The 23,477-nt window shown below is 44.7% G+C and overlaps 1 protein-coding gene across 1 annotated transcript in view; it reads right to left on the bottom strand.

The window, feature by feature from the left end:
- PYGB (glycogen phosphorylase B) overlaps positions 1–19,515 on the bottom strand; it is a 49,049-nt gene extending 29,534 nt beyond the window's left edge. The window contains exons 1-2 of the mRNA XM_075267414.1: positions 19,187–19,515; positions 6,262–6,363 (exon numbers count right to left, since the gene is read on the bottom strand). Of these exons, the coding sequence (XP_075123515.1) occupies positions 6,262–6,363; positions 19,187–19,429 (345 nt within the window). The 5' untranslated portion in view covers positions 19,430–19,515. The remainder of the gene's footprint in view (positions 1–6,261; positions 6,364–19,186) is intronic.
- Positions 19,516–23,477: the final 3,962 nt, after the last annotated feature.

Raw genomic sequence — 23,477 nt, 5'->3', positions numbered from 1 at the left:
AGTATGGGCACCTCAACAGAAAAGTGACATTAATATTTAGTAGATCCTCCTTTTGCAAAGATAACAGCCTCTAGTCGCTTCCTGTAGCTTTTATTCAGTTCCTGGATCCTGGATGAAGGTATTTTGGACCATTCCTCTTTACAAAACAATTCAAGTTCAGTTAAGTTTGATGGTCGCCGAGCATGGACAGCCCGCTTCAAATCATCCCACAGATGTTCAATGATATTCAGGTCTGGGGACTGGGATGGCCATTCCAGAACATTGTAATTGTTCCTCTGCATGAATGCCTGAGTCGATTTGGAGCGGTGTTTTGGATCATTGTCTTGCTGAAATATCCATCCCCGGCATAACTTCAACTTCGTCACTGATTCTTGAACATTATTCTCAAGAATCTGCTGATACTGAGTGGAATCCATGCGACTCTCAACTTTAACAAGATTCCCGGTGCCGGCATTGGCCACACAGCCCCAAAGCATGATGGAACCTCCACCAAATTTTGCAGTGGGTAGCAAGTGTTTTTCTTGGAATGCTGTTATTTTTTGGACGCCATGCATAATGCCTTTTTGTATGACCAAACAACTCAATCTTTGTTTCATCAGTCCACAGGACCTTCTTCCAAAATGAAGCTGGCTTGTCCAAATGTGCTTTTTCATACCTCAGGCGACTCTATTTGTGGCGTGCTTGCAGAAACGGCTTCTTTCTCATCACTCTGCCATACAGCTTCTCCTTGTGCAAAGTGCGCTGTATTGCTGACTGATGCACAGTGACACCATCTGCAGCAAGATGATGCTGCAGCTCTTTGGAGGTGGTCTGTGGATTGTCCTTGACTGTTCTCACCATTCTTCTTCTCTGTCTTTCTGATATTTTTCTTGGCCTGCCACTTCTGGGCTTAACAAGAACTGTCCCTGTGGTCTTCCATTTCCTTACTATGTTCCTCACAGTGGAAACTGACAGGTTAAATCTCTGAGACAACGTTTTGTATCCTTCCCCTGAACAACTATGTTGAACAATCTTTGTTTTCAGATCATTTGAGAGCAGGCTGTCCATGCTCGGCGACCATCAAACGTAACTGAACTTGAATTGTTTTGTAAAGAGGAATGTTCCAAAATACCTTCATCCAGGATCCAGGAACTGATTAAAAGCTACAGGAAGCGACTAGAGGCTGTTATCTTTACAAAAGGAGGATGTACTAAATATTAATGTCACTTTTCTGTTGAGGTGCCCATACTTTTGCACCGGTCAAATTTTGGTTTAATGCATATTGCACATTTTCTGTTAGTACAATAAACCTCATTTCAATCCTGAAATATTACTGTGTCCATCAGTTATTAGATATATCAAACTGAAATGGCTGTTGCAAACTAAACTTTAGTTTAGAACTAAAAATAATTAAGATTAATAGGGGTGCCCAAACTTTTTCATAGGACTGTATGTGGTGTGTCGGGTGCAGCAGCCTCCTCTTTAGCCATCCGTGAAGTGTGTAGGATAGCTAGCGGAAAAGGGAACCCAATGAAGTCAATGGGAGGCTTTTTTTCCACGTGGATTCTGACGCGGATTCAGCGTCAAAATCACCGCCAAAAAAATGCGTGTGAATGTACCCTTACTCCAGCATGTGAACCAGTCTTTCTAGTTGCTCGCTGCTCTAGCTACTAGAGAGAGGTCTACAACACAAAAACTACCTATATCCCATCCATAAGACAACCACCCTTAGGCTGAGTTCACACAGGGTATTTTGGTCAGGATTTTGAGGCCGAATCAGCCTCAAAATCCTGACCAAAAAGATGGTCGTTCTTTTGTTCCAGCTCCCGGAAAAAAGAATGGACATGCTCATTCTTCACGAGGCAAATCCGCCTCAAGACACTGCCAACTAGGCCCATTCATTTGGTCCTAATCTGGATTGCAGTGCCGCGACTGGATGTCCTGCACCGGCATCCAGTCGCAGCTACCCCGTATTGTGGACCAGAACCTGAGGCGGCCTCCACCTCAGATTCCGGTCCAAAATACTTAGTCTAAACTTAGCCTTACTATCTTTTGAAGTGCAAAACCTCTGAAACAAGTAGAAGGGAAAACAATCCCTACAAGAGGAAGACAAAACCCCACCGACAGAGCCAAGGACTCTATTAGGGTCTGTTTGGTTATTTTTCCAGACTAAAAAAGTATTCCATGCAGGAGATTTTCATCCGGGATTTTTGATGCAATCTCAGAACCAGAAGTTTCCAAATGTTATAATGGCAGGGATAAAGCTGTGCAATGGTGAGTAAAGAGAAACAGACTAGAAAACAACAAGCAACTTCAGTCTGTCCTGTTTAGAAAGGCAAGTCACAGCTAAAGAGCAAGCAACTTGGCAACAAAAAGCTATTTCCTTCCAGGCACTAAAATATCATAACAAAGAAGAGCGAAGCGAGCAGAACACCAAACCTGCGTCTAGACGGAGACAAACAACGGCGCCTTGTAAAACTGTAAATGTAGATAAAGGTAATATCTGAATATAACATTGGAATACACTCTTCTACATTAAACAGGGTTTAACATTCACTGCAGCAAATAGTAGAAGGCCATGTACATGTTTCTTTACAGTAAGGGTTTGTTCACACGTGTTTGTCATTCCATAGTCCACAGGCAAATCTGACACCTAATCCATGGTAGAATTTGAGGCTGTGCGCAGATTAAAGAGGATCTGTCACCAGGTCTCAAAAGCCCATTGACATATATCATCTGATCGGAGCTCTAACCTTGAGCAGTTTGGTGTTTTATTTATCAAAATCCATTCAGTTATTCCAAAGATATAAGCCCTTTTATTGTTGATGCAAATTAGACTATAGGACCGAGTTCACACGTAGTTTTTTGGTCAGGATTTTGAGACCAAATTCACCTCAAAAGCCCTCGGCTTATACTCGAGTCAGCAAAAAAAAAAAAAAAAGGGGGGGGGGTCTGACCAGCCGCAATGTCAATGTATAGAGTCTCCCATGAAATAGTGGGAAAAAAAGAAGCTTTCAAAAAAATAAATAAATAAAAATTCTAAAATCACTCCTTTCCCTAGAATACATACAAAAGTAGAAAATGACTGTGACACACGTACACATTAGGTATCCCTGTGTCTGACAGTGCCCGGTCTACTGAATATAGGGGATCTGCAGTGCTCCTGTTCCGTCAGGAAGGGGTTAATAGGAGCACTGCAGATCCCCTATATTCAGCCAGACTGAATTCCAAGTGGGGTGAAAAGCCCAGTCCTCAAGCTCAGAGAAGGGGCAGACAGACAACCAAAACACCCCCTCCCCTTCCCCAGCACCCAGTAACTACTGCACCCAAAAACTCCAACCATTTTAATTTTTGAAGTTTTCCAGTAGCTGCTGCATTTCCCCCCCTCGGCTTATACTCGAGTCAATAAATTTTCCCAGTTTTTGTGGTAAAATTAGGGGCCTCAGCTTATATTCGGGTCGGCTTATACTCGAGTATATATGGTATATCTTTGGAATAGCTGAACAGATCTTGATAAAGAAATCCCCAAAATACTCATATTTTTCCTGTGGGTTTTTGAGCCAAAGCAGGAGTGGACTGAGCAGAAGGTAGAAATATAAGAACTTTCTACATATTTCCCATTCCCTTTTCAGCCATTCTTGGCTTTGGCTTAAAAAACCGCAACAAAAAAAAGCTGCAACGTGTGGCCTCAGCCTAAGACTCAATTTTTCTTGCTGCATTATGGCTTCCTATTATGTATCTATAGTCACCACACAAGTCCTTACGCTGTTGCTTTCTATAATGATCGATACTTTTAATACACAAGTGACTCAGGCTCAATTTTGTTATTTTTACAGCTTTCTACTAAATAATTCAGAGTGCTGGCAGGTCTTCCCGAAACTCCATTATACTGAGGCTGGATTGGCAGAAGAGCAATGCGCTGTGTCTGTATGTGAAGATGCTGAAAGCTTTATATAAAAGACTAATGATTTTAGAAGAAAAATAAAAAATGATGGCACAAAAATGTTACAGACTTGACATAATTGTCAGCACAGAGGCTCACTGATATCATGGAGGACATCATAGACTTGGGTCCGCGCTCACGTCCTCCACAGTCCATACCCACTAACATGTTTTTCACCCCAACAATGCTGCTGTATTTGATGTCTTCAAATGCAGCTCACTAAAGGGGATGCACATACTTAAAGGGGTTTCACGCTTATTAAAGTTATACAACAGTATAGAGGATAAATTGGTGATCAATGGCGGTCTGACCGTTGAAACCCTCATTAATCTAGAGAACGGGGGTGTTGTACTCCCATTGGGAATATAGCCATGATGGAGGCAGACAAACTCCCACCCCATTCATTTTAATGGGATCAACAGAGATAGGCGTAGGACAGCAACCCCAATTCTTATAATTGGAAGATGTCCCAGCAGTTAGACCCCCATCGATCAGCAAATCACCCCCCATATCTTTACAGTGACTGTAATGCCCCTTTACCTTCAAGGAGACAAAGTGCTAAGAGAGGTCATTAATATGATGTCAATACTGACAGGTCATCAATCAAGTCTTGGAAAATCCCTTTAATTCACCATACACGGGGCTTGTCACTATATCTCTATAGGTGACTTGCAGGAAGTCTAGTAAAGTACCTGCCCCTTTGATCACTACTTTATCTGACACTTCTGAGAACTGTCAGGAACATTTACATGGCCGTCATACTGTCAGTTCTTGGAATACATTTCAGTTTGTACTTTGCCCCTGTTTCAGCCAGACAAGCATTCTCCATCCTCTGCTTCTCTGTGCTAAGGGAGGGAAGAGGTGTCTCCGAATAGTCCCATAAAACTGAAGAATAGTGACGCAAGGCACCGACAACTAGGTAGCAAGTGTAATACCTACCTATAGTCATATACACTCACCGGCCACTTTATTAGGTACACCATGCTAGTAACGGGTTGGACCCCCTTTTGCCTTCAGAACTGCCTCAATTCTTCATGGCATAGATTCAACAAGGTGCTGGAAGCATTCCTCAGAGATTTTGGTCCATATTGACATGATGGCATCACACAGTTGCCGCAGATTTGTCGGCTGCACATCCATGATGCGAATCTCCCGTTCCACCACATCCCAAAGATGCTCTATTGGATTGAGATCTGGTGACTGTGGAGGCCATTGGAGTACAGTGAACTCATTGTCATGTTCAAGAAACCAGTCTGAGATGATTCCAGCTTTATGACATGGCGCATTATCCTGCTGAAAGTAGCCATCAGATGTTGGGTACATTGTGGTCATAAAGGGATGGACATGGTCAGCAACAATACTCAGGTAGGCTTTGGCGTTGCAACGATGCTCAATTGGTACCAAGGGGCCCAAAGAGTGCCAAGAAAATATTCCCCACACCATGACACCACCACCACCAGCCTGAACCGTTGATACAAGGCAGGATGGATCCATGCTTTCATGTTGTTGACGCCAAATTCTGACCCTACCATCCGAATGTCGCAGCAGAAATCGAGACTCATCAGACCAGGCAACGTTTTTCCAATCTTCAATTGTCCAATTTCGATGAGCTTGTGCAAATTGTAGCCTCAGTTTCCTGTTCTTAGCTGAAAGGAGTGGCACCCGGTGTGGTCTTCTGCTGCTGTAGCCCATCTGCCTCAAAGTTCGACGTACTGTGCGTTCAGAGATGCTCTTCTGGCTACCTTGGTTGTAACGGGTGGCTATTTGAGTCACTGTTGCCTTTCTATCAGCTCGAACCAGTCTGGCCATTCTCCTCTGACCTCTGGCATCAACCACCCATTTCCGCCCACAGAACTGCCGCTCACTGGATGTTTTTTCTTTTTCGGACCATTCTCTGTAAACCCTAGAGATGGTTGTGCGTGAAAATCCCAGTAGATCAGCAGTTTCTGAAATACTCAGACCAGCCCTTCTGGCACCAACAACCATGCCACGTTCAAAGGCACTCAAATCACCTTTCTTCCCCATACTGATGCTCGGTTTGAACTGCAGGAGATTGTCTTGACCATGTCTACATGCCTAAATGCACTGAGTTGCCGCCATGTGATTGGCTGATTAGAAATTAAGTGTTAACGAGCAGTTGGACAGGTGTACCTAATAAAGTGGCCGGTGAGTGTATACAGGACTACTATTGTCAGACCCCCACCAATCACATACTGATAGGATGGTTCATCCATATGTAAGCCCTGGAAATAACTGGGGTGTCTAATAGAATACACACAAATGGCAGGAACATTTGACGTTACATGTATGTATGTGTATATGTTAGCCGCTGTGCATACCTGGTATATAGCTTCATCACAAGCGTGCTGGAGGCCTAAATTCAGCATGGTATTTTGCAGAGTACGTCCCATGTAGAATTCCAGAGAGAGGTAATATATACGCTGCAGGGATAAGAACAAATGCTGGTTAGCCCATATACTGTACACTATAAATTATTACATACATATGCAAAGTGGCCATAACGGAACGGTAACAATTTGCAATTCTTTTGAAGCTCAGATGTCACAAAGAGGAAGAGCCTGTCCTTGAGTACAGTCATCAGGAGGAATTTTTTGTCATTAGGTTAACGTTAGCTACATAAAATTGTAAGTATATTCTACCAAAATATTATAACGGTAAATGACCAGCAATTTTCACTCCGGCCGCTAAGCCTAATAATAGTCTGACACCTGCTAATTCTATAGGGGTTCTCTTTTCAGCAGTCAGCTCATTTACATCACAGTCAGGATTACAAGAAAAGATACACCTCTATAGATAACACTAGTAACCCATCTTTGCATCTGCTACTGACAGCGTATCTTTCTTCCTGTAGATGCCTTGTCTAGAACACTCGCCATAGACCTCAATGAGTCAGCTCCCGACTACTGCTGTCCATGACCATGACTATGCTGTAAATGAACGGACATGACCAACAACAAGAGCAAAGTGTGAAATAAACAGGAAATCTGATATATATAAAGGTCTCTCACAGAACACTCTCTGATCTGATTGTCAACCTCACTATTTTAATAACTTTTGTCAGAATATTTGCAAAAATTTGTTTTAATTCTCCGTCTGATGGCACGTTCAAGGGTTATATCTAGAGATGAGCGAGTAGTATTCGATCGAGTAGGTATTTGATCAGATACTATGGTATTTGAAATACTCGTACTCGATCGAGTGCCACTCGCTATTCGAATGGAAAAATTCGATGCAGAACCAGCATTGATTGGCCGAATGCTATACAGTCGGCCAATCAACGCTGGTTCTTCTCCTACCTTTAGAAGTCTTCTCCGTGCAGCTTCCCCGCGGCGTCTTCCGGCTCTTCATTCACTCTGCCAGGCATCGGGCCTGGGCAGAGCCGACTGCGCATGCCCGCACTACAAGAAAATGGCCGCTTTGACTCTAAGCGGCCATTTTCTTGTAGTGCGGACATGCGCAGTCGGCTCTGCCCAGGCCCGATGCCTGGCAGAGTGAATTCAGAGCCGGAAGACGCCGCGGGGACGCTGCACGGAGAAGAGTTCTCGGAGGATCCAGCCCGACCCTCACTCGTGGACTTGGTAAGTATAATTTGATCGAACGTTACCTACCCCTGAAACGAGCATTTTCCCCCCATAGACTATAACAGGGTTCGATATTCTATTCGAGTAGTCGAATATTGAGGGGCTACTCAAAACGAATATTGAATCTCGAACATTTTACTGTTCGCTCATCTCTAGTTATATCTAATATCAGTGCCGTTAGTGTCGGCGCCTATATTCCTCCACTGTCAGAAAGGACTTAGGCTGAGTTCACACTGGGTATTTTGGTCAGGATTTTGAGGCCTCAAAATCCTGACCAAAAAGACGGCTCCCATTGAAATCAATGGGGGCCGGTCAGTTCTTTTTTCCGGGAGCTGCTAGTGAAGACACTCCCTCCTCCCGACTAGGCCCATTCATTTGGGCCTAATCTGGAGCAGAGTGAGCGAGTGGATGCCGGTGGAGTGCACTGGCATCCAGTCGCAGCTACTCGTATTTTTGACCGGAACCTGAGGCGGCCTCTGCGTTGAATTCCGGTCCAAAATACCCCGTGTGAACCCGGCCTGAGAGCCTGGCGATATACTGCGCCCCCGACACTTTTCTTACATGGCCTCCGCACAAAGCAATGCACTGACTTCAGTCAGCTTTCTAGTACGGTAGTATATAATACCGCCTATCTCCAAGAACACGAAATGTCCTCTTTAATGTGTGCTTTGTGTGAATTTGGGTAAAACAACCTCCTGCATCAGAGATTCATCTAGGCCCTGTCTTTGTTTTTCTGACAGAGATCTTTCAAAACAATTTGCATTTGTGATGTCATTTTTGATAACATTTATAAGGAATGACGTCATGTTTCTTTCCTGTTGGAGAGTTATGGTTCAGAATAAGGCCCAGGCTACGGCAGGCGGGTGAATATTTTTCTCATGCGAACTCCATAAACATTTCCTTTTTCATCCTGCACACATCGTGTTTCATTGTTGAATGCTCTGCTTTCGGTCTATTTTTAGGCACCGTTTTTACAAAGCTAATAAAATGTCTTATAAACTTTCTGCCAACTCAGCAACCTTATTGTTCAGGATTTTTTGAAGGCCTCATTCACACAAGGGCATTTTGGTCAGTATTTTGTATCAGGAATTGGTTCAAGACACTAAATCAAGCAAGCAGGACTTTTCTCTCCGCATATTTTGTGCGAAAACGGAGCGGAAACCACATGGACCCCATTATAGTCTATGGGGTACGCGGGTTTCCTAAGGTAACTGCTTTTTTATATGGACTAGGTTTGCGTTCGGGGGGTCCCCAAGCGGATTTCCCGAACGGAAACCCATGCGCAGATGTGAACCGTCGCCTAACTTTACATTGTAAAGTCAGGTGCATTAATTTGTCGTGGGATGAGAGCAACGGACTTTAACTGGGCTAGAATGTCTTATACAGATGGAGCGCTGTCCGTCAGCATTCATTCTAGTGAAAAAAACTTGACAAAAGCTTTCTGTTAGAAAAATTCCTATATCCTATGACAGATGAGAGCAACGGACTTTACAATCAGGAATGTGAGCTTAGCCTTACTCCTGATCCATTGTCAGGCTATCAGGTTGCCCCAATAAAAATTACCCTGCATTTCTTATCTATCATTTAAAGGGGTTGTTCAGTATGACTTTTATTTTTTAGGAAAGGACTCAGAGAGTCAAAAATAATAGAAGAAGCCATACTTATTTCAGTGATCCCCTGCTGCTCCTGCTCTGATGCTTATCAGGTGGGTCCCCATGGTCTCTATTTCTTGGACAATGTCAGGAAATAACGCTAACATATAGGGAAAGCAGAAATACTCATTCCTCGGGCACAGCGCAAGTAATGTGTTCAGCGGCAAGCCAGCTTGACAGCTGCCGAAAAGCCGGAGCAGGCGAATGATCAACACCAACAACACGCTCATTATATGGCGTCCCAGCGAGCTGCTGAGATGCCGAAACAATCACAGGCACGGCGTGAGGAATGAGTTCAGCAGCAGGACAGCTTAAGAGCTGCCGAAACACCAGAGCAGGCGAACCATCAATGGCAGCAAGTTGTTGAATATAGGTGGATCATCAACGCCAACAACACGCAGACGAAGTCGCGGGCAGAGGCTAATACACCTATAAAAAACAGCATTCCATAGGGAGTCTACCACCACCAATATCACTGCTATATCACTTACAGTATTTGCTATTGTAGGGCTGGCAGGGACTTAGTGAACACTCCTTTTTGTGCCAAAGTGCAATCTTGCTGCAAAGAAAATCAACTTTTGATCCGTATACAAATGAGCTTTTTGGCCGCGCCTGCTGGAGCTTCTATTTTCTCCTGCAGTTACTGACACTTAGACTAACACATCAGCCTATAAGTGGTTAGAGCCATTTTGCTGGTGGTGACTCCCTTTAATGCTCTCCCATAAATTAAACTGTTGGGATTTTGCAAAACTGCAGCATGTGCCATAAATCCAACTTTACGTCACCATTGAAATCCCAAAACCCAATTCATTAAGTGTTATGGTCTAAAACATTTTTTGACCGGTATCCATACTATAAGCAATAGATAACTGGAGCGAAAAGCTCAGTCAATAAGGTCAACCTGTCAAGGGCACCGTGTTATTGTACAGAGCCTCGTACTGTGAAAACCATAAGAAGCAATAATCCAATAAAGCACTTAGCACTGGCCATAAATCGTGAACCTATAGCCATTAGTTCTGTTAATTCCACTTGTCAGCCTTCCATACAATTCATCCTTACTCAGAATATAGGACAGCAGGGCGCAGGTTAATGAAACGTTCTTAGTTCTTACTTTGATGTAGCAGAGATGTCGCTGATCCTAAAAGGTATAAAAATAATGTCCCCTATAGGGATACGCTCTATCCTTTCTAGCTATATCCAGCCATTCTGCTTCCTAGACAGGTCGCCCACACTTATACTACGATGTTTCTCCACTTTACATCCAGGATTGGTATTGTAAGATATACTGTCCATAACCCGAAGAAAATGTGCTATATATGGCCTGTCCCCCCTCCTGTCTTTTAGTAACTACTTGTATTCTCCATTAAATTATAATTCTGCAACATTTTTTGGTTCTGTTCCCTTGTTATCCCTCCTGGAAATGTATAAATAAACTGACAACTGGGTGTTACCATTCCCTCTTGCCTAAGGGGCATGTTCCCGCAGTCAGCACTGATTGGATGGATGTTCACCTTAAATCATCTTCCATTCCACCGTATGAATATACTCTTGGGTTTGTGAGGATATGACCTGTCCGAATCCGACACTCTGCACATATCATCTGTTCTTGCAGCCTCCGGGTTTGTGGATGACCGGTGTGTGCAGAACTACGAGAGGAGCTGCAGTTCATCAGAACCACCACTATACAGTGGATGGCGCTGCTGTGCCACTCCTTTACCTGAATACAAGCACTGCTGCACACGCTGCCCATCCACAACCTTCGGCTCTCCAGCTGCTGTGAAACTACAACTCCCAACATGCTCCATTTACTTCCATGGGAGTTCCAAGTACAGCAGAGCCAGTATGCATGCTGGGAGTTGTAGTGAAGGATGCCTACCCCTGCACTGGTAGCTTCCGATGCCTGCAGGCAACTAGAACAGATGGTCTGTGCAGGGTTCAGGTGTCAGACCCCCGACAGAAAACATACTGAGGACCTATCCTGTGGAAATTCAATTTGGGTCTGGACAATCCCTTTAATGTGACCTAATGCCTCCAAGATATTATTAAAAAGAAAACAATTCCAAGGAGGAAATAGGAAAAGTCTAATAAAGCAAATTGTAATACAATATATTATAATTATTAAAAGCTACCAATGGTGCCACTGTAATAAGATGACCTTATTTCACGGACATGTGCTCATGTGACATGTGAGGTCATGTGAACTGCACGGACAGCAGATGAGACTATTGATTGCAAAGGGGTATGTGCAGCGGACCATTGGGCAGAAGAAAAAAACAAACATCTGAAACGCGCTCTATTTTGCAGACTAACCATGCCCATTAAAGTCTATGGGTCCATGAAAATATGGCCGGCATCCGCAAGTATAACAATTTATACACAATTGATCCATTCTTCACAGAACAAAAACAGGTCCGCAAAAAATGAAAAGACTGCATGAGAACAAAACCATTAGGGTCATGAGGTTTAGGGTAAAACAAAATCGACTGCCATGGCAGGGCAGGTATTTGGCTACTGTGTGCAGGGCCGTCTATCTCAGCCCGTATGTTATATTCAGAATAATAGCATTTTAAAGCCTGGTTCATATGGTTTCTGTTCCGTTTGGAGAACCCCCCCGAATAGAAACCTATACGTATAAAAAAGCGGTTACCTAAGTAAACCTGCGGACTCCATAGACTATAATGGGATCCGTGTGGTTTCTGCACAAAACATGCAGAGAGAAAAGCGCTGCTTGCAAGACTTTTCTCTCCACATGTTTCATGCAGAAACCACACGGACCCCATTATAGTCTTTGGGGTCTGCGGGTTTCCCAAGTAACCGCTTTTTTTATGCGTATACGTTTCCGTTCAGGGTGTGAATGGGGCCTAAGATAAAATTACAATTAAATGAATTCCATCATTTACTGAAACAATTCCAAAGGCGGAGCGCCATTGTTCTCCTAAACAGTAAAAGAACCGTAAAAATGATAGGAATCGTTTCAAAGGATAAGATATCTATGGAAATAGAAATAATACAATGTGAACACACAGACGGGCTAGAAAATGTGTCTAATGAGCTTATGGGTAAAGCAGATGAAGCAATTATCAGAAAGCGAGCATTGCTGTAACAATAGTGTGCGCACAGCTGAATCATCACACCAAATATAGTGCTCGCTCGCTAGGCAGCAGGGTGCAGGTGGGAAATGCACAGGGTGACACCAGGGGGGGTGACGTCACAGGATGCTGGGTAGAAATGGCCATCCCTCACTAACAGAAGGCAGCTGACAGCATCCGTCTATAGGATTAACAGTTTACCCTTAATATGACCTACAGGACACTTGTGTAGGACGTCGGCATAGTACATAAAGCCTAATACCTAAAAAGAGGAATACAGCAGGGGAAACAAATAAAGGACTGTTTTGGTTTTATATACCGTATTTTACGGACTATAAGGCGCACTGGACTATAAGCCGTATTGCCCATGAGCGCCTTATAGTCCGTCTCGGTTCATATATAAGGCGCACCGGACTATAAGCCGCAGTCCGATGCACATTATATGTTATTGAAAGCGGCGGCAGGCAGACTTTGCCAGCGGCCGCTTAACCCCCCGCGTGCCAGCCGCTTCTATTGGAAGCGCTCGGAAGGCGAGGAGGGGCTCTATCAGCAAAATCATGCTGATAGAGCCCAACCCCCCCGTTTTAAAATATAAGCCTGAAACAGAATGTGAAACTTACCGAGCGGTGCAGGGTGGGCGGGCATTCAGGCCTCCTCTTCCTCCGATGTTCCGTCCTCCTCCTCCACCGCTCGCTAGCTGATAATGGCCTGGGCGCATGCGCAGTAGTAGAAGCATTATGTTATTGCGCATGCGCCCAGGCCATTAGTTCGCGAGCGCCGGAGGAAGTGGTCAGGACATCGGAGGAAGAGGAGGCCTGAATGCCCGCCCGCCCTGCACCGCTCGGTAAGTTTCACGTTCTGTTTCAGGCAGGGCTGCCGGACACTTCCCATTCATTTCTATGGGAGCCGGCATGCGAGCGCTCCCCATAGAAATGAATGGGAAGTGTCTGTCCATTGATTTCTATGGGGAGCGCTCGCATGCCGGCTCCCATAGAAATGAATAGGAAGTGTCCGGCAGCCCTGCTGTAACGTCGGCGTGCCGTAGTGTGAATGCACCCTTACGGTGCCTTTTATGTATGTATGGAAGCGGCACGCAGACTTTGCCGCCGCTTCCATCCATATATAAGGCGCACCGGACTATAAGCCGCACTTACGATTTCTGAGGAAATCGTAGGTTTTTATGTGCGCCTTATAGTCCGGAAAATACGGTAATAATTGATATCGTAGAATTTTCTAATATTCGGACAGATCAGCAGATTATCAGAGCCAAGTTTTATTGTAGCTGACAGTGACTGGGAATAGTTGCATTAAAGGACTACAAACCGATGTCTTATCCTTACCATTGGTGAGGTCATCACTATCTAATTGGTGAGGCCTCATGCACACCACCAAGTGAGCAGTCTGGGGCGAAGGGGGGTCCGATGCTGCAATCCGTTCCGATAATTATCCAGCTCCATGAAAATGGAACAGAACCCCCTATTCTAAACAATGGTAACACAGAAGGAACTTAAAAAGTACAACCTCCTCAGTCTGAACATTTGGTTATGTGCATCAGGCCTAAGGATAAGTTCACATGCACCGCACCGGCATCCAGTCGCGCAATCCGCTCCAGATTAGGCACAATAAATGGGCCTAGTCGGGAGTGTCTACAGACCGATTCGCCTCGCGACTCGCTTCTTTTTCTGGGAGACGGAACAAACTGGGTAAGTTCACACAGACATTTTTGGTCAGGATTATGAGGCCTCAAAATCCTGATCAAAAAGATGCCCCCCATTGAAATCAATGGGAGCTGGTCAGGTCTTTTTTCTGAGAGCCGTTTCTTCCAGCTCCCGGAAAAAAAAAGCGAGGTGCTCATTCTTCAGGCCGAGTCGTCTCGTGATTTGGCCTGAAGACACTCCCTCCTCCGGACTAGGCCCATTCATTGGGCCTAATCTGGAGAGGAGTGTGCGACTCCTCAAGGAAGGAGCAAGTTTAAAGCTCCGAAACGCGTAGCCATGTCATGCTGTACATCTGCTGTATACCCTCTTTGAAGATGATGATCGTTTTATGGGAATTGAATAAAGGTTAAATTTTATCTATCACCATTCGACTGATGCTGGATACAAGTCTCTTTTCGTCTTCATGTTGTTTCAACTGGATTGAGTCCACCAGTGTTCTGTGCACGTCGATTTGGTGAAGAAAATCTGATGATACGATTTATTTCGGTAGTCAAACCAGGTATTTGGACAATTGCTACAGGGGCAATTACGGCAGAGGATATAAGAAAATGAAGGGATGTACATGCAATCCTAATGCGTTCTGAAAAAAAGACTGAGCTGAATCCCATGTGGTCCTCCCGCTCATTGTTTTAAAGCAGCCAACACATGCCTTACTATTGGCATCATGGCACAATGGTGATCGGTGATGCCAGTACAGTATGGTAGACAGTGGCTGCAGAAGTCCCATGCTAGTTGCTTGCAAACAAAAGTCAACAGGATCGCCTCTGGGTCAGAAGTGGGTCAGCACAGAGGAAGAGGTGATCAGTGTTTGGTTCTTTCTGCATTATAAGGCTAGGTTCACACTAGTGCTTGCTATCCATTTGGAGACTCCTTCCCCCATTCCATTTGAAAAATGCAGAAACAAAAGACGTTTCTCTCTGCATTTTTGGACAGAAGTTCAGCGGACCTCATGCTGTAGGCAGAATATTACAGAGAATTAGGATATGAGCAGATTGATATGTTGGGAAAGATTCAGTACCTTATATTTTATTTATTGAAATCTCAGCTCTACGTTATAAAGTCTACAGTCCTAGAGGGGAGACTCAGTCACTGATAGGACTACTTCCAAGACTTTAAGATATACAGCAAAGACTTTGAGGAATAAAATATAAGTTAGGCTGCACGCACATGACTGTAGTAGTGTTTACTGTCTGCAATTTTCAAAAAACATGTCTGCACCCCTGTATGGTCGCCTACACCTGTATCTGTGAGTCTGTTCTATGAAGGTAAACAAGAATAGAACCTGCTCCACAATTTGCAGATTTCTAAGGCCCAGACACTAAAAACTATAGACAAGTGTATAGGGACATTATTGGGTCCGTGTACTATATACAGTGGCAGACAATATATAGAAAACAACTAAGGTGAAGGCACCACGTTGCGGAAATGCATATTTATTTGGTGCAGGAATGGATTGAGCAGAAGTAGAAGTGGATTAGCTTGAGGAAAAGTAGAAGTCTAGGAAGCTTCCTATATATTTTCCATACCTTTTGTAGCCATTCTTGGCTTTGGCTCAAGAAACCCGCAACAAAAAAAGTTGCATTTCCGCAAAGTAGGGCCCTAACATTAAACTGGATCTTTGTCAACAAGTCTATTTATCAATGTGGTCAAGTCAGATGCAGATTACATTGCATTTTACTGGTGACGGCTCCCTTCAATGCTTAAAGGGATCCTATCATTGGATACCCTTTTTTTCTCGATAACACGTAGGAATAGCCTTAAGAAAGGCTATTCTTCTCCTACCTTTAGATTTCTTCTCTGAGCCACTGTTCGGTAGAAATCCAGATTTTCTTCAGTATGCAAATGAGTTCTCTCGCAGCACTTGGGGCGCCCCCAATGCTGCGAAAGAAATCTCCAGCACCGCCTCTATCTTCGTCTGAAACGCCCTCTCTCTGTGTCTTCTTCCGTCCTGGGTCTTCAATTTTCTAGGCCTCAGGCCGAGCTGACTGCGCATGCCCACAGGCCACAAGAAAATGGCCGCTTACACTGTAAGCTGGTGTAAGCGGCCATTTTCTTGTGGCTTGGGCGTTGCGCAGTCGGCTCGGCCCAAGGCCTAGAAGATTGAAACTCAGGACGGAAGAAGACACAGGGAGCGGGCGTTTCAGAAGATGGAGGCGGCGCTGGAGAGTTCTCTCGCAGCGTTGGGGACACCCCCAGTGCTGCGAGGGCACTAATTTGCATACTGAAGCAAATCTGGATTTCTACCGAACGGCGGCGCGGAGAAGACATCTAAAGGTAGGAGAAAAATGGCCTTTCTTAAGGCTATTCCTACGTGTTATTGAGAAAAAAGGGTATCCAATGATAGGATCCCTTTAATGCGCTAAATGGAATATATTATCATAAAGACATAAATGAAGTCATGATGGTATTACGCAGCGATTTGGGCACAAGTTCCTTCACCTCACGCTCCGGCATGAAGGTCATTCCATCGATTAACCATCAATAACAGCAGCTCTTGTATCTGGAAGGATCCACCAGACGCCAGGTATCTACAGTATCTACACAACCAGCGCACACCAGCCACTGCTTCACTAGACTGATAAAGATCATGGGCTAATAGATAGAAAAGAAACTATTCACATACATAAAAGACACCACAGACAGAAGATAATAAATACTAACAATGTTTGTTATCTATACAAATACACTATTGATGTCTCTGTAGTTCTTGTAACCATGGTCAGCAACGCTCTGTCCATGTACGGTATAGAAGTGATAAAGCTCGGCTTGCTGACACTTCCTCTATAGCCCTGTTTAGTATCAAAAATAGCAATACAAGCCTGGGCAAGGGTTTAAAGGGGTTGTCTAGCACCAAGTTGTTGGTTTTTTTGATACTGATGAGCTATCCACTTGTATTACTTGAATACCTGAGCCTATGCATGCTCCTGTCCATTGCTATAGCCTCTGGCACCCAGATGACTCAGTTTATCTGGTCCGCGTGTCAGACCACCCGGAGATCACAAACTGATAACCTATCCAGTATGACAAATCAATTTGGGGTCAGACATTCCCTTTGACCTCAATGCAAAGTGTGTTCAGGGCCCACTACTTATTTCATGCTACTACAATAAGTGAGTCTACTTATGAGTCAAAGGGGGTCTTGGGGCTCCTTCAAGTACCTCTGCATCTTCTACACATGAGTCCTAACCATTGTAACTGATTCTTTACATCCAGTAGGTAACAGGCCGGGAGGCAATGGCAGACTAACTAGATTTCAGCACTTTATGCACCACTGGAGGACCAAGCTGCCATATTTGTGAAATACAGGAAGGTTCTTTAAAGGGATCTGCCCACCAATGGAACGTATCCCTTTTACCCACAGGGTCTGATTATTTACATCACCATCATGAGATCAGGCTGTGTTGAACCCTAGTCTGATGTGGTGGCTGGGCAGACATGTTGCCACTCTATTCATTTCTATGGGGTTGTTGTAGGTACCCAAAGGTGATCTCTGGCAGTCCTACAGAAATGAATGTAAAGGTAGCACATTCCCAGCAATCCCACAGATCAGGGCATTTCCACTCTCACTGTTGTCCCATGGCCGCCACAGGACAATACATCAATGAAGACAGGGATGATGTCAGAAACGCTGGACTGTAAATCAAGATAATGTAAGAGATTTTAGACACAGCTCACAGCAACTGACGGGGATGGTGATATCCTTGCGGCACTTCCAACCTCATTTGCATAATAGGTAAATGTTGATTTTCTTGCAAATAAAGATGGTGTGAACAGCGACAAAGCAATCTGTACACATTGGGGGGAATTTAAGACTGGCGTTCCCAGCGCCAGTCTTCATAAAAACCCCAACCCGCCTGAGAAGCGTCTAAATTATTTAGAGGCTCCAGCAATAAATCTCCCGTCTGTGCGCCAGAATGGAAATCTACACCAGTAGATTTCCTATGTAGTTAATGCCAGTTGTCAGGCCAAGATGTCCCCACCCAAGCCCGCGCTCTACTTTGCTCCACCCACTTTCACGGAAAAAGTGGATAGCAAGGTGTAGGATGGGGGATGTGGCGCATCTCCGTTGCAGGAAGGGGCAATGCGCCAAAGTAGAACCACAATTACACCCGTATAGTTAGGTTGACAAATGTACCCCTTTATGATACGTGCCCTAGTCATGTGATAGGGTTAAATCATCCGTCACAATCCCTTTAAATAAAAAAAAACACAGAATACTATACATCATTTTCACTTAAACAGATGATAGCTTTAGTAGAATGGAGGTGATACGTATCAGCAATACATGTGTACATGACATTAGACTGTGTCAAAATAAATCCATTAAATGCATACAAGTCTGTAGAAAACACAATGTACAACAAAGCCAGGCTGCCTGCAAAAAGGATGTACAAATGATTCCTTCAAGGTCAGCAGATGAGGGGACATTGTGGCTTCTCCTGGAGGAGGCCTCAGAAGCTCATCTATAAATGGAAGCCTAGAGGAGGCATCTCCTGCACTGACACAGGAGGATGCAGGAATATATTCACAGTCTTGGCTTCTGAACTCATCCATACACAGCCATATTTAAGGCAGGTACTGGGGGTGAGGGTAAGGACAGACAAACAGGGTGTCGCTGCAGCACTGGCACAATAACATGACTATGTGATCAGAGAAATAGGGTATCAATGCAGCACTGACACATTAATATGTCTATTTGTGTGTGATCAGAGAAACAGGGTATCTCTGCAGCACTGGCTATTTGTGATCAGATAAACAGGATATCTCTGCAGCACTGGCACAATAATATGTCTATTTGTGATCAGATAAACAGGGTATCTCTGCAGCATTGGCTATTTGTGATCAAACAAACAGGGTCTGGCTGCAGCACTGGCACATTAACATGTGTTAAGCCTCACTGCAGTACTACAATAGATACCTTCCCCCCTGGACAGTGCAATACACATTCAATGCAAATGCCCAACATATCGATGACTAGTTTAACCTGTTGACGCCCAGCTACATACAGTGATGTGAAACAAAAAAGCAATGTAAATCCATTCCTACAACTGTACTGCATTACCAGAATCTAAACCCTGCTCCATGCCTGTACGTGCTGGCATCAGTGGCTCTGAGATCCTGCACAGATTCTGCACAACAAGCCAAGATGGATGATGTTGTGGCACTGATCCTGCACCACTACAGTAAGGGCAGGTGCATTTACCTTGGGGTCCTTCTCGTAGTAGTACTGCTGGGTCCGGATCCATCTTCCCACCAGGTGGTCCCTGACAGTGTGTGCCAGGGCAAAGTAATAGTCTCTGGGGGTGGACACGTTCCTGTCTTTCACTAAGGTGAAATGGAGATGCCTATTGAAGCTTTTCCTGACCTCGGACACATCCCCGAGCCCTGCGATGCCCCTGACACTGATCTGCTTCCTCTTGTCGCTATCAGACAGTGGGGCAGCCATGGCTCAGCAGTGGGAGGTGAGTGCAGCTGTGACTGTGCGGGGAACTCAGGCTCTGCTCACTCTTCTTAGCTGCAGAGGGAGGACGAGCATGCGCACTGAGCTCCTGTACCCTGCAGACCTGCCTCCTGTACACTGAGATGATAAATACAGGACAAGCTGCTCCTCCCCTGCCTGTGGCTCCTCCCCCTGTGATGGCCTCCTCTGTGCTCTCTGTACATAACATTGCTCAAGTTGCTTTCTCATTCCCATGATATGCATTTATAAGGGGAATCCTAGTGATAAAGTATATGGCACTGCCCTAAGGTGACAAGAACCTGAAGTCAGAAACAACTGGCACCAAACTGGGCATCAAAGACTGGGGTTTAAAGGGTTAAACGAGTTTACAATGGCCAAATACAGGGAGGGCTGTCCCACATCAGGGGCAAAGTGATTCTGGGCATAAAAGTAGTAAAGGGTTAAATGCATTTGGGCCTCTGATACTGCCATCAAACAGAGGCGCTAAATTTTGTTAAGGTCAACCAGGTGCGTTCCCGGGCACAAGGATTGGCATTAAAGTGGGTAGATTGATACTTTTTACCAGTGTGATGTTTTCAAAGGGTTAAATGAATTTGGGTCTCTGGCCTCACATAGAAGGGGGGTTGCCTACAGTAAATACATCTGAGATGAGATTGGCCCGATTGGTTCCAGGCATAGGAACTGACATTAAATTGAGCAGATGGAATTTTTCTTAACCAACTTGAATAACGAACTTGTGTTTTTAAAGGGTTAAATAGCTGCGGTCCGTTGTTCTCACGCTGCCAACATACAGGGGGCGCTGTCCCATATTACATTTCATTTAGATCGGTCTGGCCCAATGTAGTTCTGGAATGGAAACTAGCATCAAAGTGGGTAGTTAGCCTTAAAATATTGTCTGTCTACCCACTATGATGCCAATATATGCCCAGAACCACTTTGGGTCAGACTAACTGAACCTGATAGGGGACACCTTCCTCTGGGTAACAGTGTGAGGATAGTGTCCCAAGGTTGCCCTCAATCGGCCCATAACAATTGGCATCTGCCCACTTTGTTGCCAGTTCTTGTGTCCAGAACCTGTTTGGACCAGGTAGAACTCAACTGAATTTGCTGCAAGTTATCGCCATCTGTAGGTTGGCTCAAGAATGGAAGTCTATGCAAGTTCCATTCTGGCACAGGGATGCTCGATGCAGCCTCTTCATAGATCTCTTGGCCCCCTTGTGCCAGTCAGGAACTTTATTAAGACTGATGTAAGATACACTAGGCTTAAAGAGTCCAAAGATATCACAAGTAGATAACCCCTTTAAGAGGACCCCTCATGTCCTCAGAGATGTGCGGTATTATATAGCGCTAGAAATACGACTGTCAGCTTTCACGGTATCCGCTCCAGTGCTGGAAATATTGGTGCCATTAGTTTTGGTACCAGTGTCTCTGCACTGTCAGAAGGGCGGGCCTTACTTAGTTTCATCGCTGGGTTGTGAGGAAAGCCCCCCCCTCCCCCACACACACACACACATGATGGTACTCTTCATAGCCTGGCACTGGGGTGATATTCACCACCCAGTGATGATGCTAAGCTGTAAGGCCGGCCTTTCTGACAGTGGAGGGGGGATATTGATGTCCAAACTAATGGCACTGATATCTCGAACACCAAAAAATCTGCCAGTACGCGGAATTCAACGCAGCTTCCGACAGTCGCGGCTTTCCGCTCCGGATAAGGCCCAAATAAATGGGCCTAGTCAGGAGGGAGGTGTCTGCAGCTGAATCAGCCACAGAATCTGCCTGGGCAGCTCGCTTCTTTTTTTCCGCGAGTGGGAACAAACCCATTGATTTCAATGGGAGGCAGTTTTTTGAGCCAGATTCTGACGCGAATTCCGAGTCAAAATCCGGCCTATTTGACTCCGTGTGAACTAGCCCAAAAAGTCATGTCACTTCTTTTTTTCCGCTAGCAGAAAAAAGAACGCTAACGGTTTACATAGGACTCTATTGTGAGGAGGCGGATTTTGAAGTGGATTCCCCGTCAAAATCTGCACCATTTTGCCCCATCTGAACTAGCCCTTAAGCGCTGCCAGAAGAACTGCAATGTGTTGTCGCTGTGTATTTTCCTGCAGCGCTTCTTTGCTGCGGGACGCCACATGGGGTCTTAGCCTAAGATTGGTTTTGAAGGCCAGGACAAGATAAATCAGTTTAAAGGGATCCTATCATTAGAATCCCTTTTTTTCTAACACGTAGGAATTGCCTTAAGAAAGGCTATTCTGCCGGAGCAAAAAACCCCATGTGAACTTACCCTCAGAGGACATCATGTGATATAGAGCTCTAGAACCAGAATTCACAACAGAATATACTATGTAGCACGCATCATTTCAGGTGGTATTGACCACGGGTGTACACAAGAAGGCTGTTGCAGGGTTAAAAACTGCTCCTTGCAATTACCCTGCTGTACTGGGAATATGATAATGAATCACCAGCATCATCATCAATGTCCCCACTGCAGGAGGAGAGTGGCGGTGAGGATCAGAAAGGTGTTACCTCCATTGAGATGTTAGAATTAAGGGGTGGGGATAAGCATTAGCAGGTACCCTGGTTGAGATCCCAACTGCAGCAACATGTTACGTTGTATTCCAGTTCATCACCTGACTGGGTGAGGAGTCAGAGGCAAAAAGGAGGCAAAGGATATCTATGCTGTACTGATCCTCCTCTGCTTCCTCTTCCAGCCAGGTGATGAATGCCAATGTGGCACTAACACCAGGGACTAATAGCCAGGTTACCCCCATAGGGCCTTAGAAAATTCCTGTGTATGCATCTTGTCTGACATGAAGAGTAGGTCTACACACAATAGGATATTTTATACATTGTTTGAATATAATGCACATGTCAATGAAACCAACACATCTGAACAAACCCCAACTACCTTGTCATCCCATCCCAACCTCTCTTTCTTTTAAAGGGGCTCTATCAGCAAAATCATGCTGATAGGCCCCACATATGCGTGAATAGCCTTTAAAAAGCCCATTCAGGCACCGCTAAAGTTATATTAAACTACCCCCCAGTTTTAAAATAATACCCTAAAAAAGAATGTGATCTACTTACACATTGTGCATGGTGGGCGGGCATTCAGGGTGCGCCGTCTTCTTCATCCACGCCTCTTCTTCCTCCGATGTCCTCGGGTCCCGTCTTCCTCTGGCGCTCGCGAACTGACATTGATTTTAAAAAAATGGCCTGGGCACCTGCGCAGTAGCCGTAGTAGCATGCTACTGCACATGCGCCCAGGCCATTTTATTTTATCAATGTCAGTTCTCGAGCGCCGGAGGAAGACGGGACCCGAGGACATCGGAGGAAGAAGAGGCGTGGATGAAGAAGACGGCGCACCCTGAATGCCCGCCCACCATGCACAATGTGTAAGTAGATCACATTCTTTTTTAGGGTATTATTTTAAAACTGGGGGGTAGTTTAATATAACTTTAGCGGTGCCTGAATGACCTTTTTAAAGGCTATTCACGCATATGTGGGGCTCTATCAGCATGATTTTGCGGATAGAGCCCCTTTAAGAAAGGGATCTGCTATCCTATACTCAGTTCCAAGTTGTATAACCTGTATACCAAGTCATTGTTGCCTGATGTAACACTCTGAAAAGCTAAAGTACTCGTGCTAATTTTTTTCTATTTGTCAAGATCTTCAGCTTAATAAAGTCTTCCCAAGAAATTCCCAGTCTTTGTCATCTTATTCAATTGAGTATAGAGGCAGACCATTGTGAAGATGCAATCTAATTTGCTAAGGAGTGATTGAATCATAGGGGCTGTAGGTGAAATCCACATATGTAGAATTGTCTTTCTCATGACTGCAGATAAGATAACGCAATAGGGGGATGTGAATTCTAGGCCTGGTCTGGATGTCTGTCTGTGGAAGAGAACCAGACAAAGCTGAACTGAAATTCAATATGTAATTTTATCCAAAAATAGGAAGGAGCTTTCCTTCAAAACCACTGAATCTGTTCTTTATATCAAGTTTAATCATTTTCTTATTACAAATTCTCCTA

The sequence above is a fragment of the Leptodactylus fuscus genome, chromosome 3 (genome assembly GCF_031893055.1).
Source record: "Leptodactylus fuscus isolate aLepFus1 chromosome 3, aLepFus1.hap2, whole genome shotgun sequence".
Classification (NCBI taxonomy): Eukaryota; Metazoa; Chordata; class Amphibia; order Anura; family Leptodactylidae; genus Leptodactylus; species Leptodactylus fuscus.
Note: the sequence above shows the minus strand (reverse complement) of the source record. Positions and strands in the feature narration are given on the sequence as shown.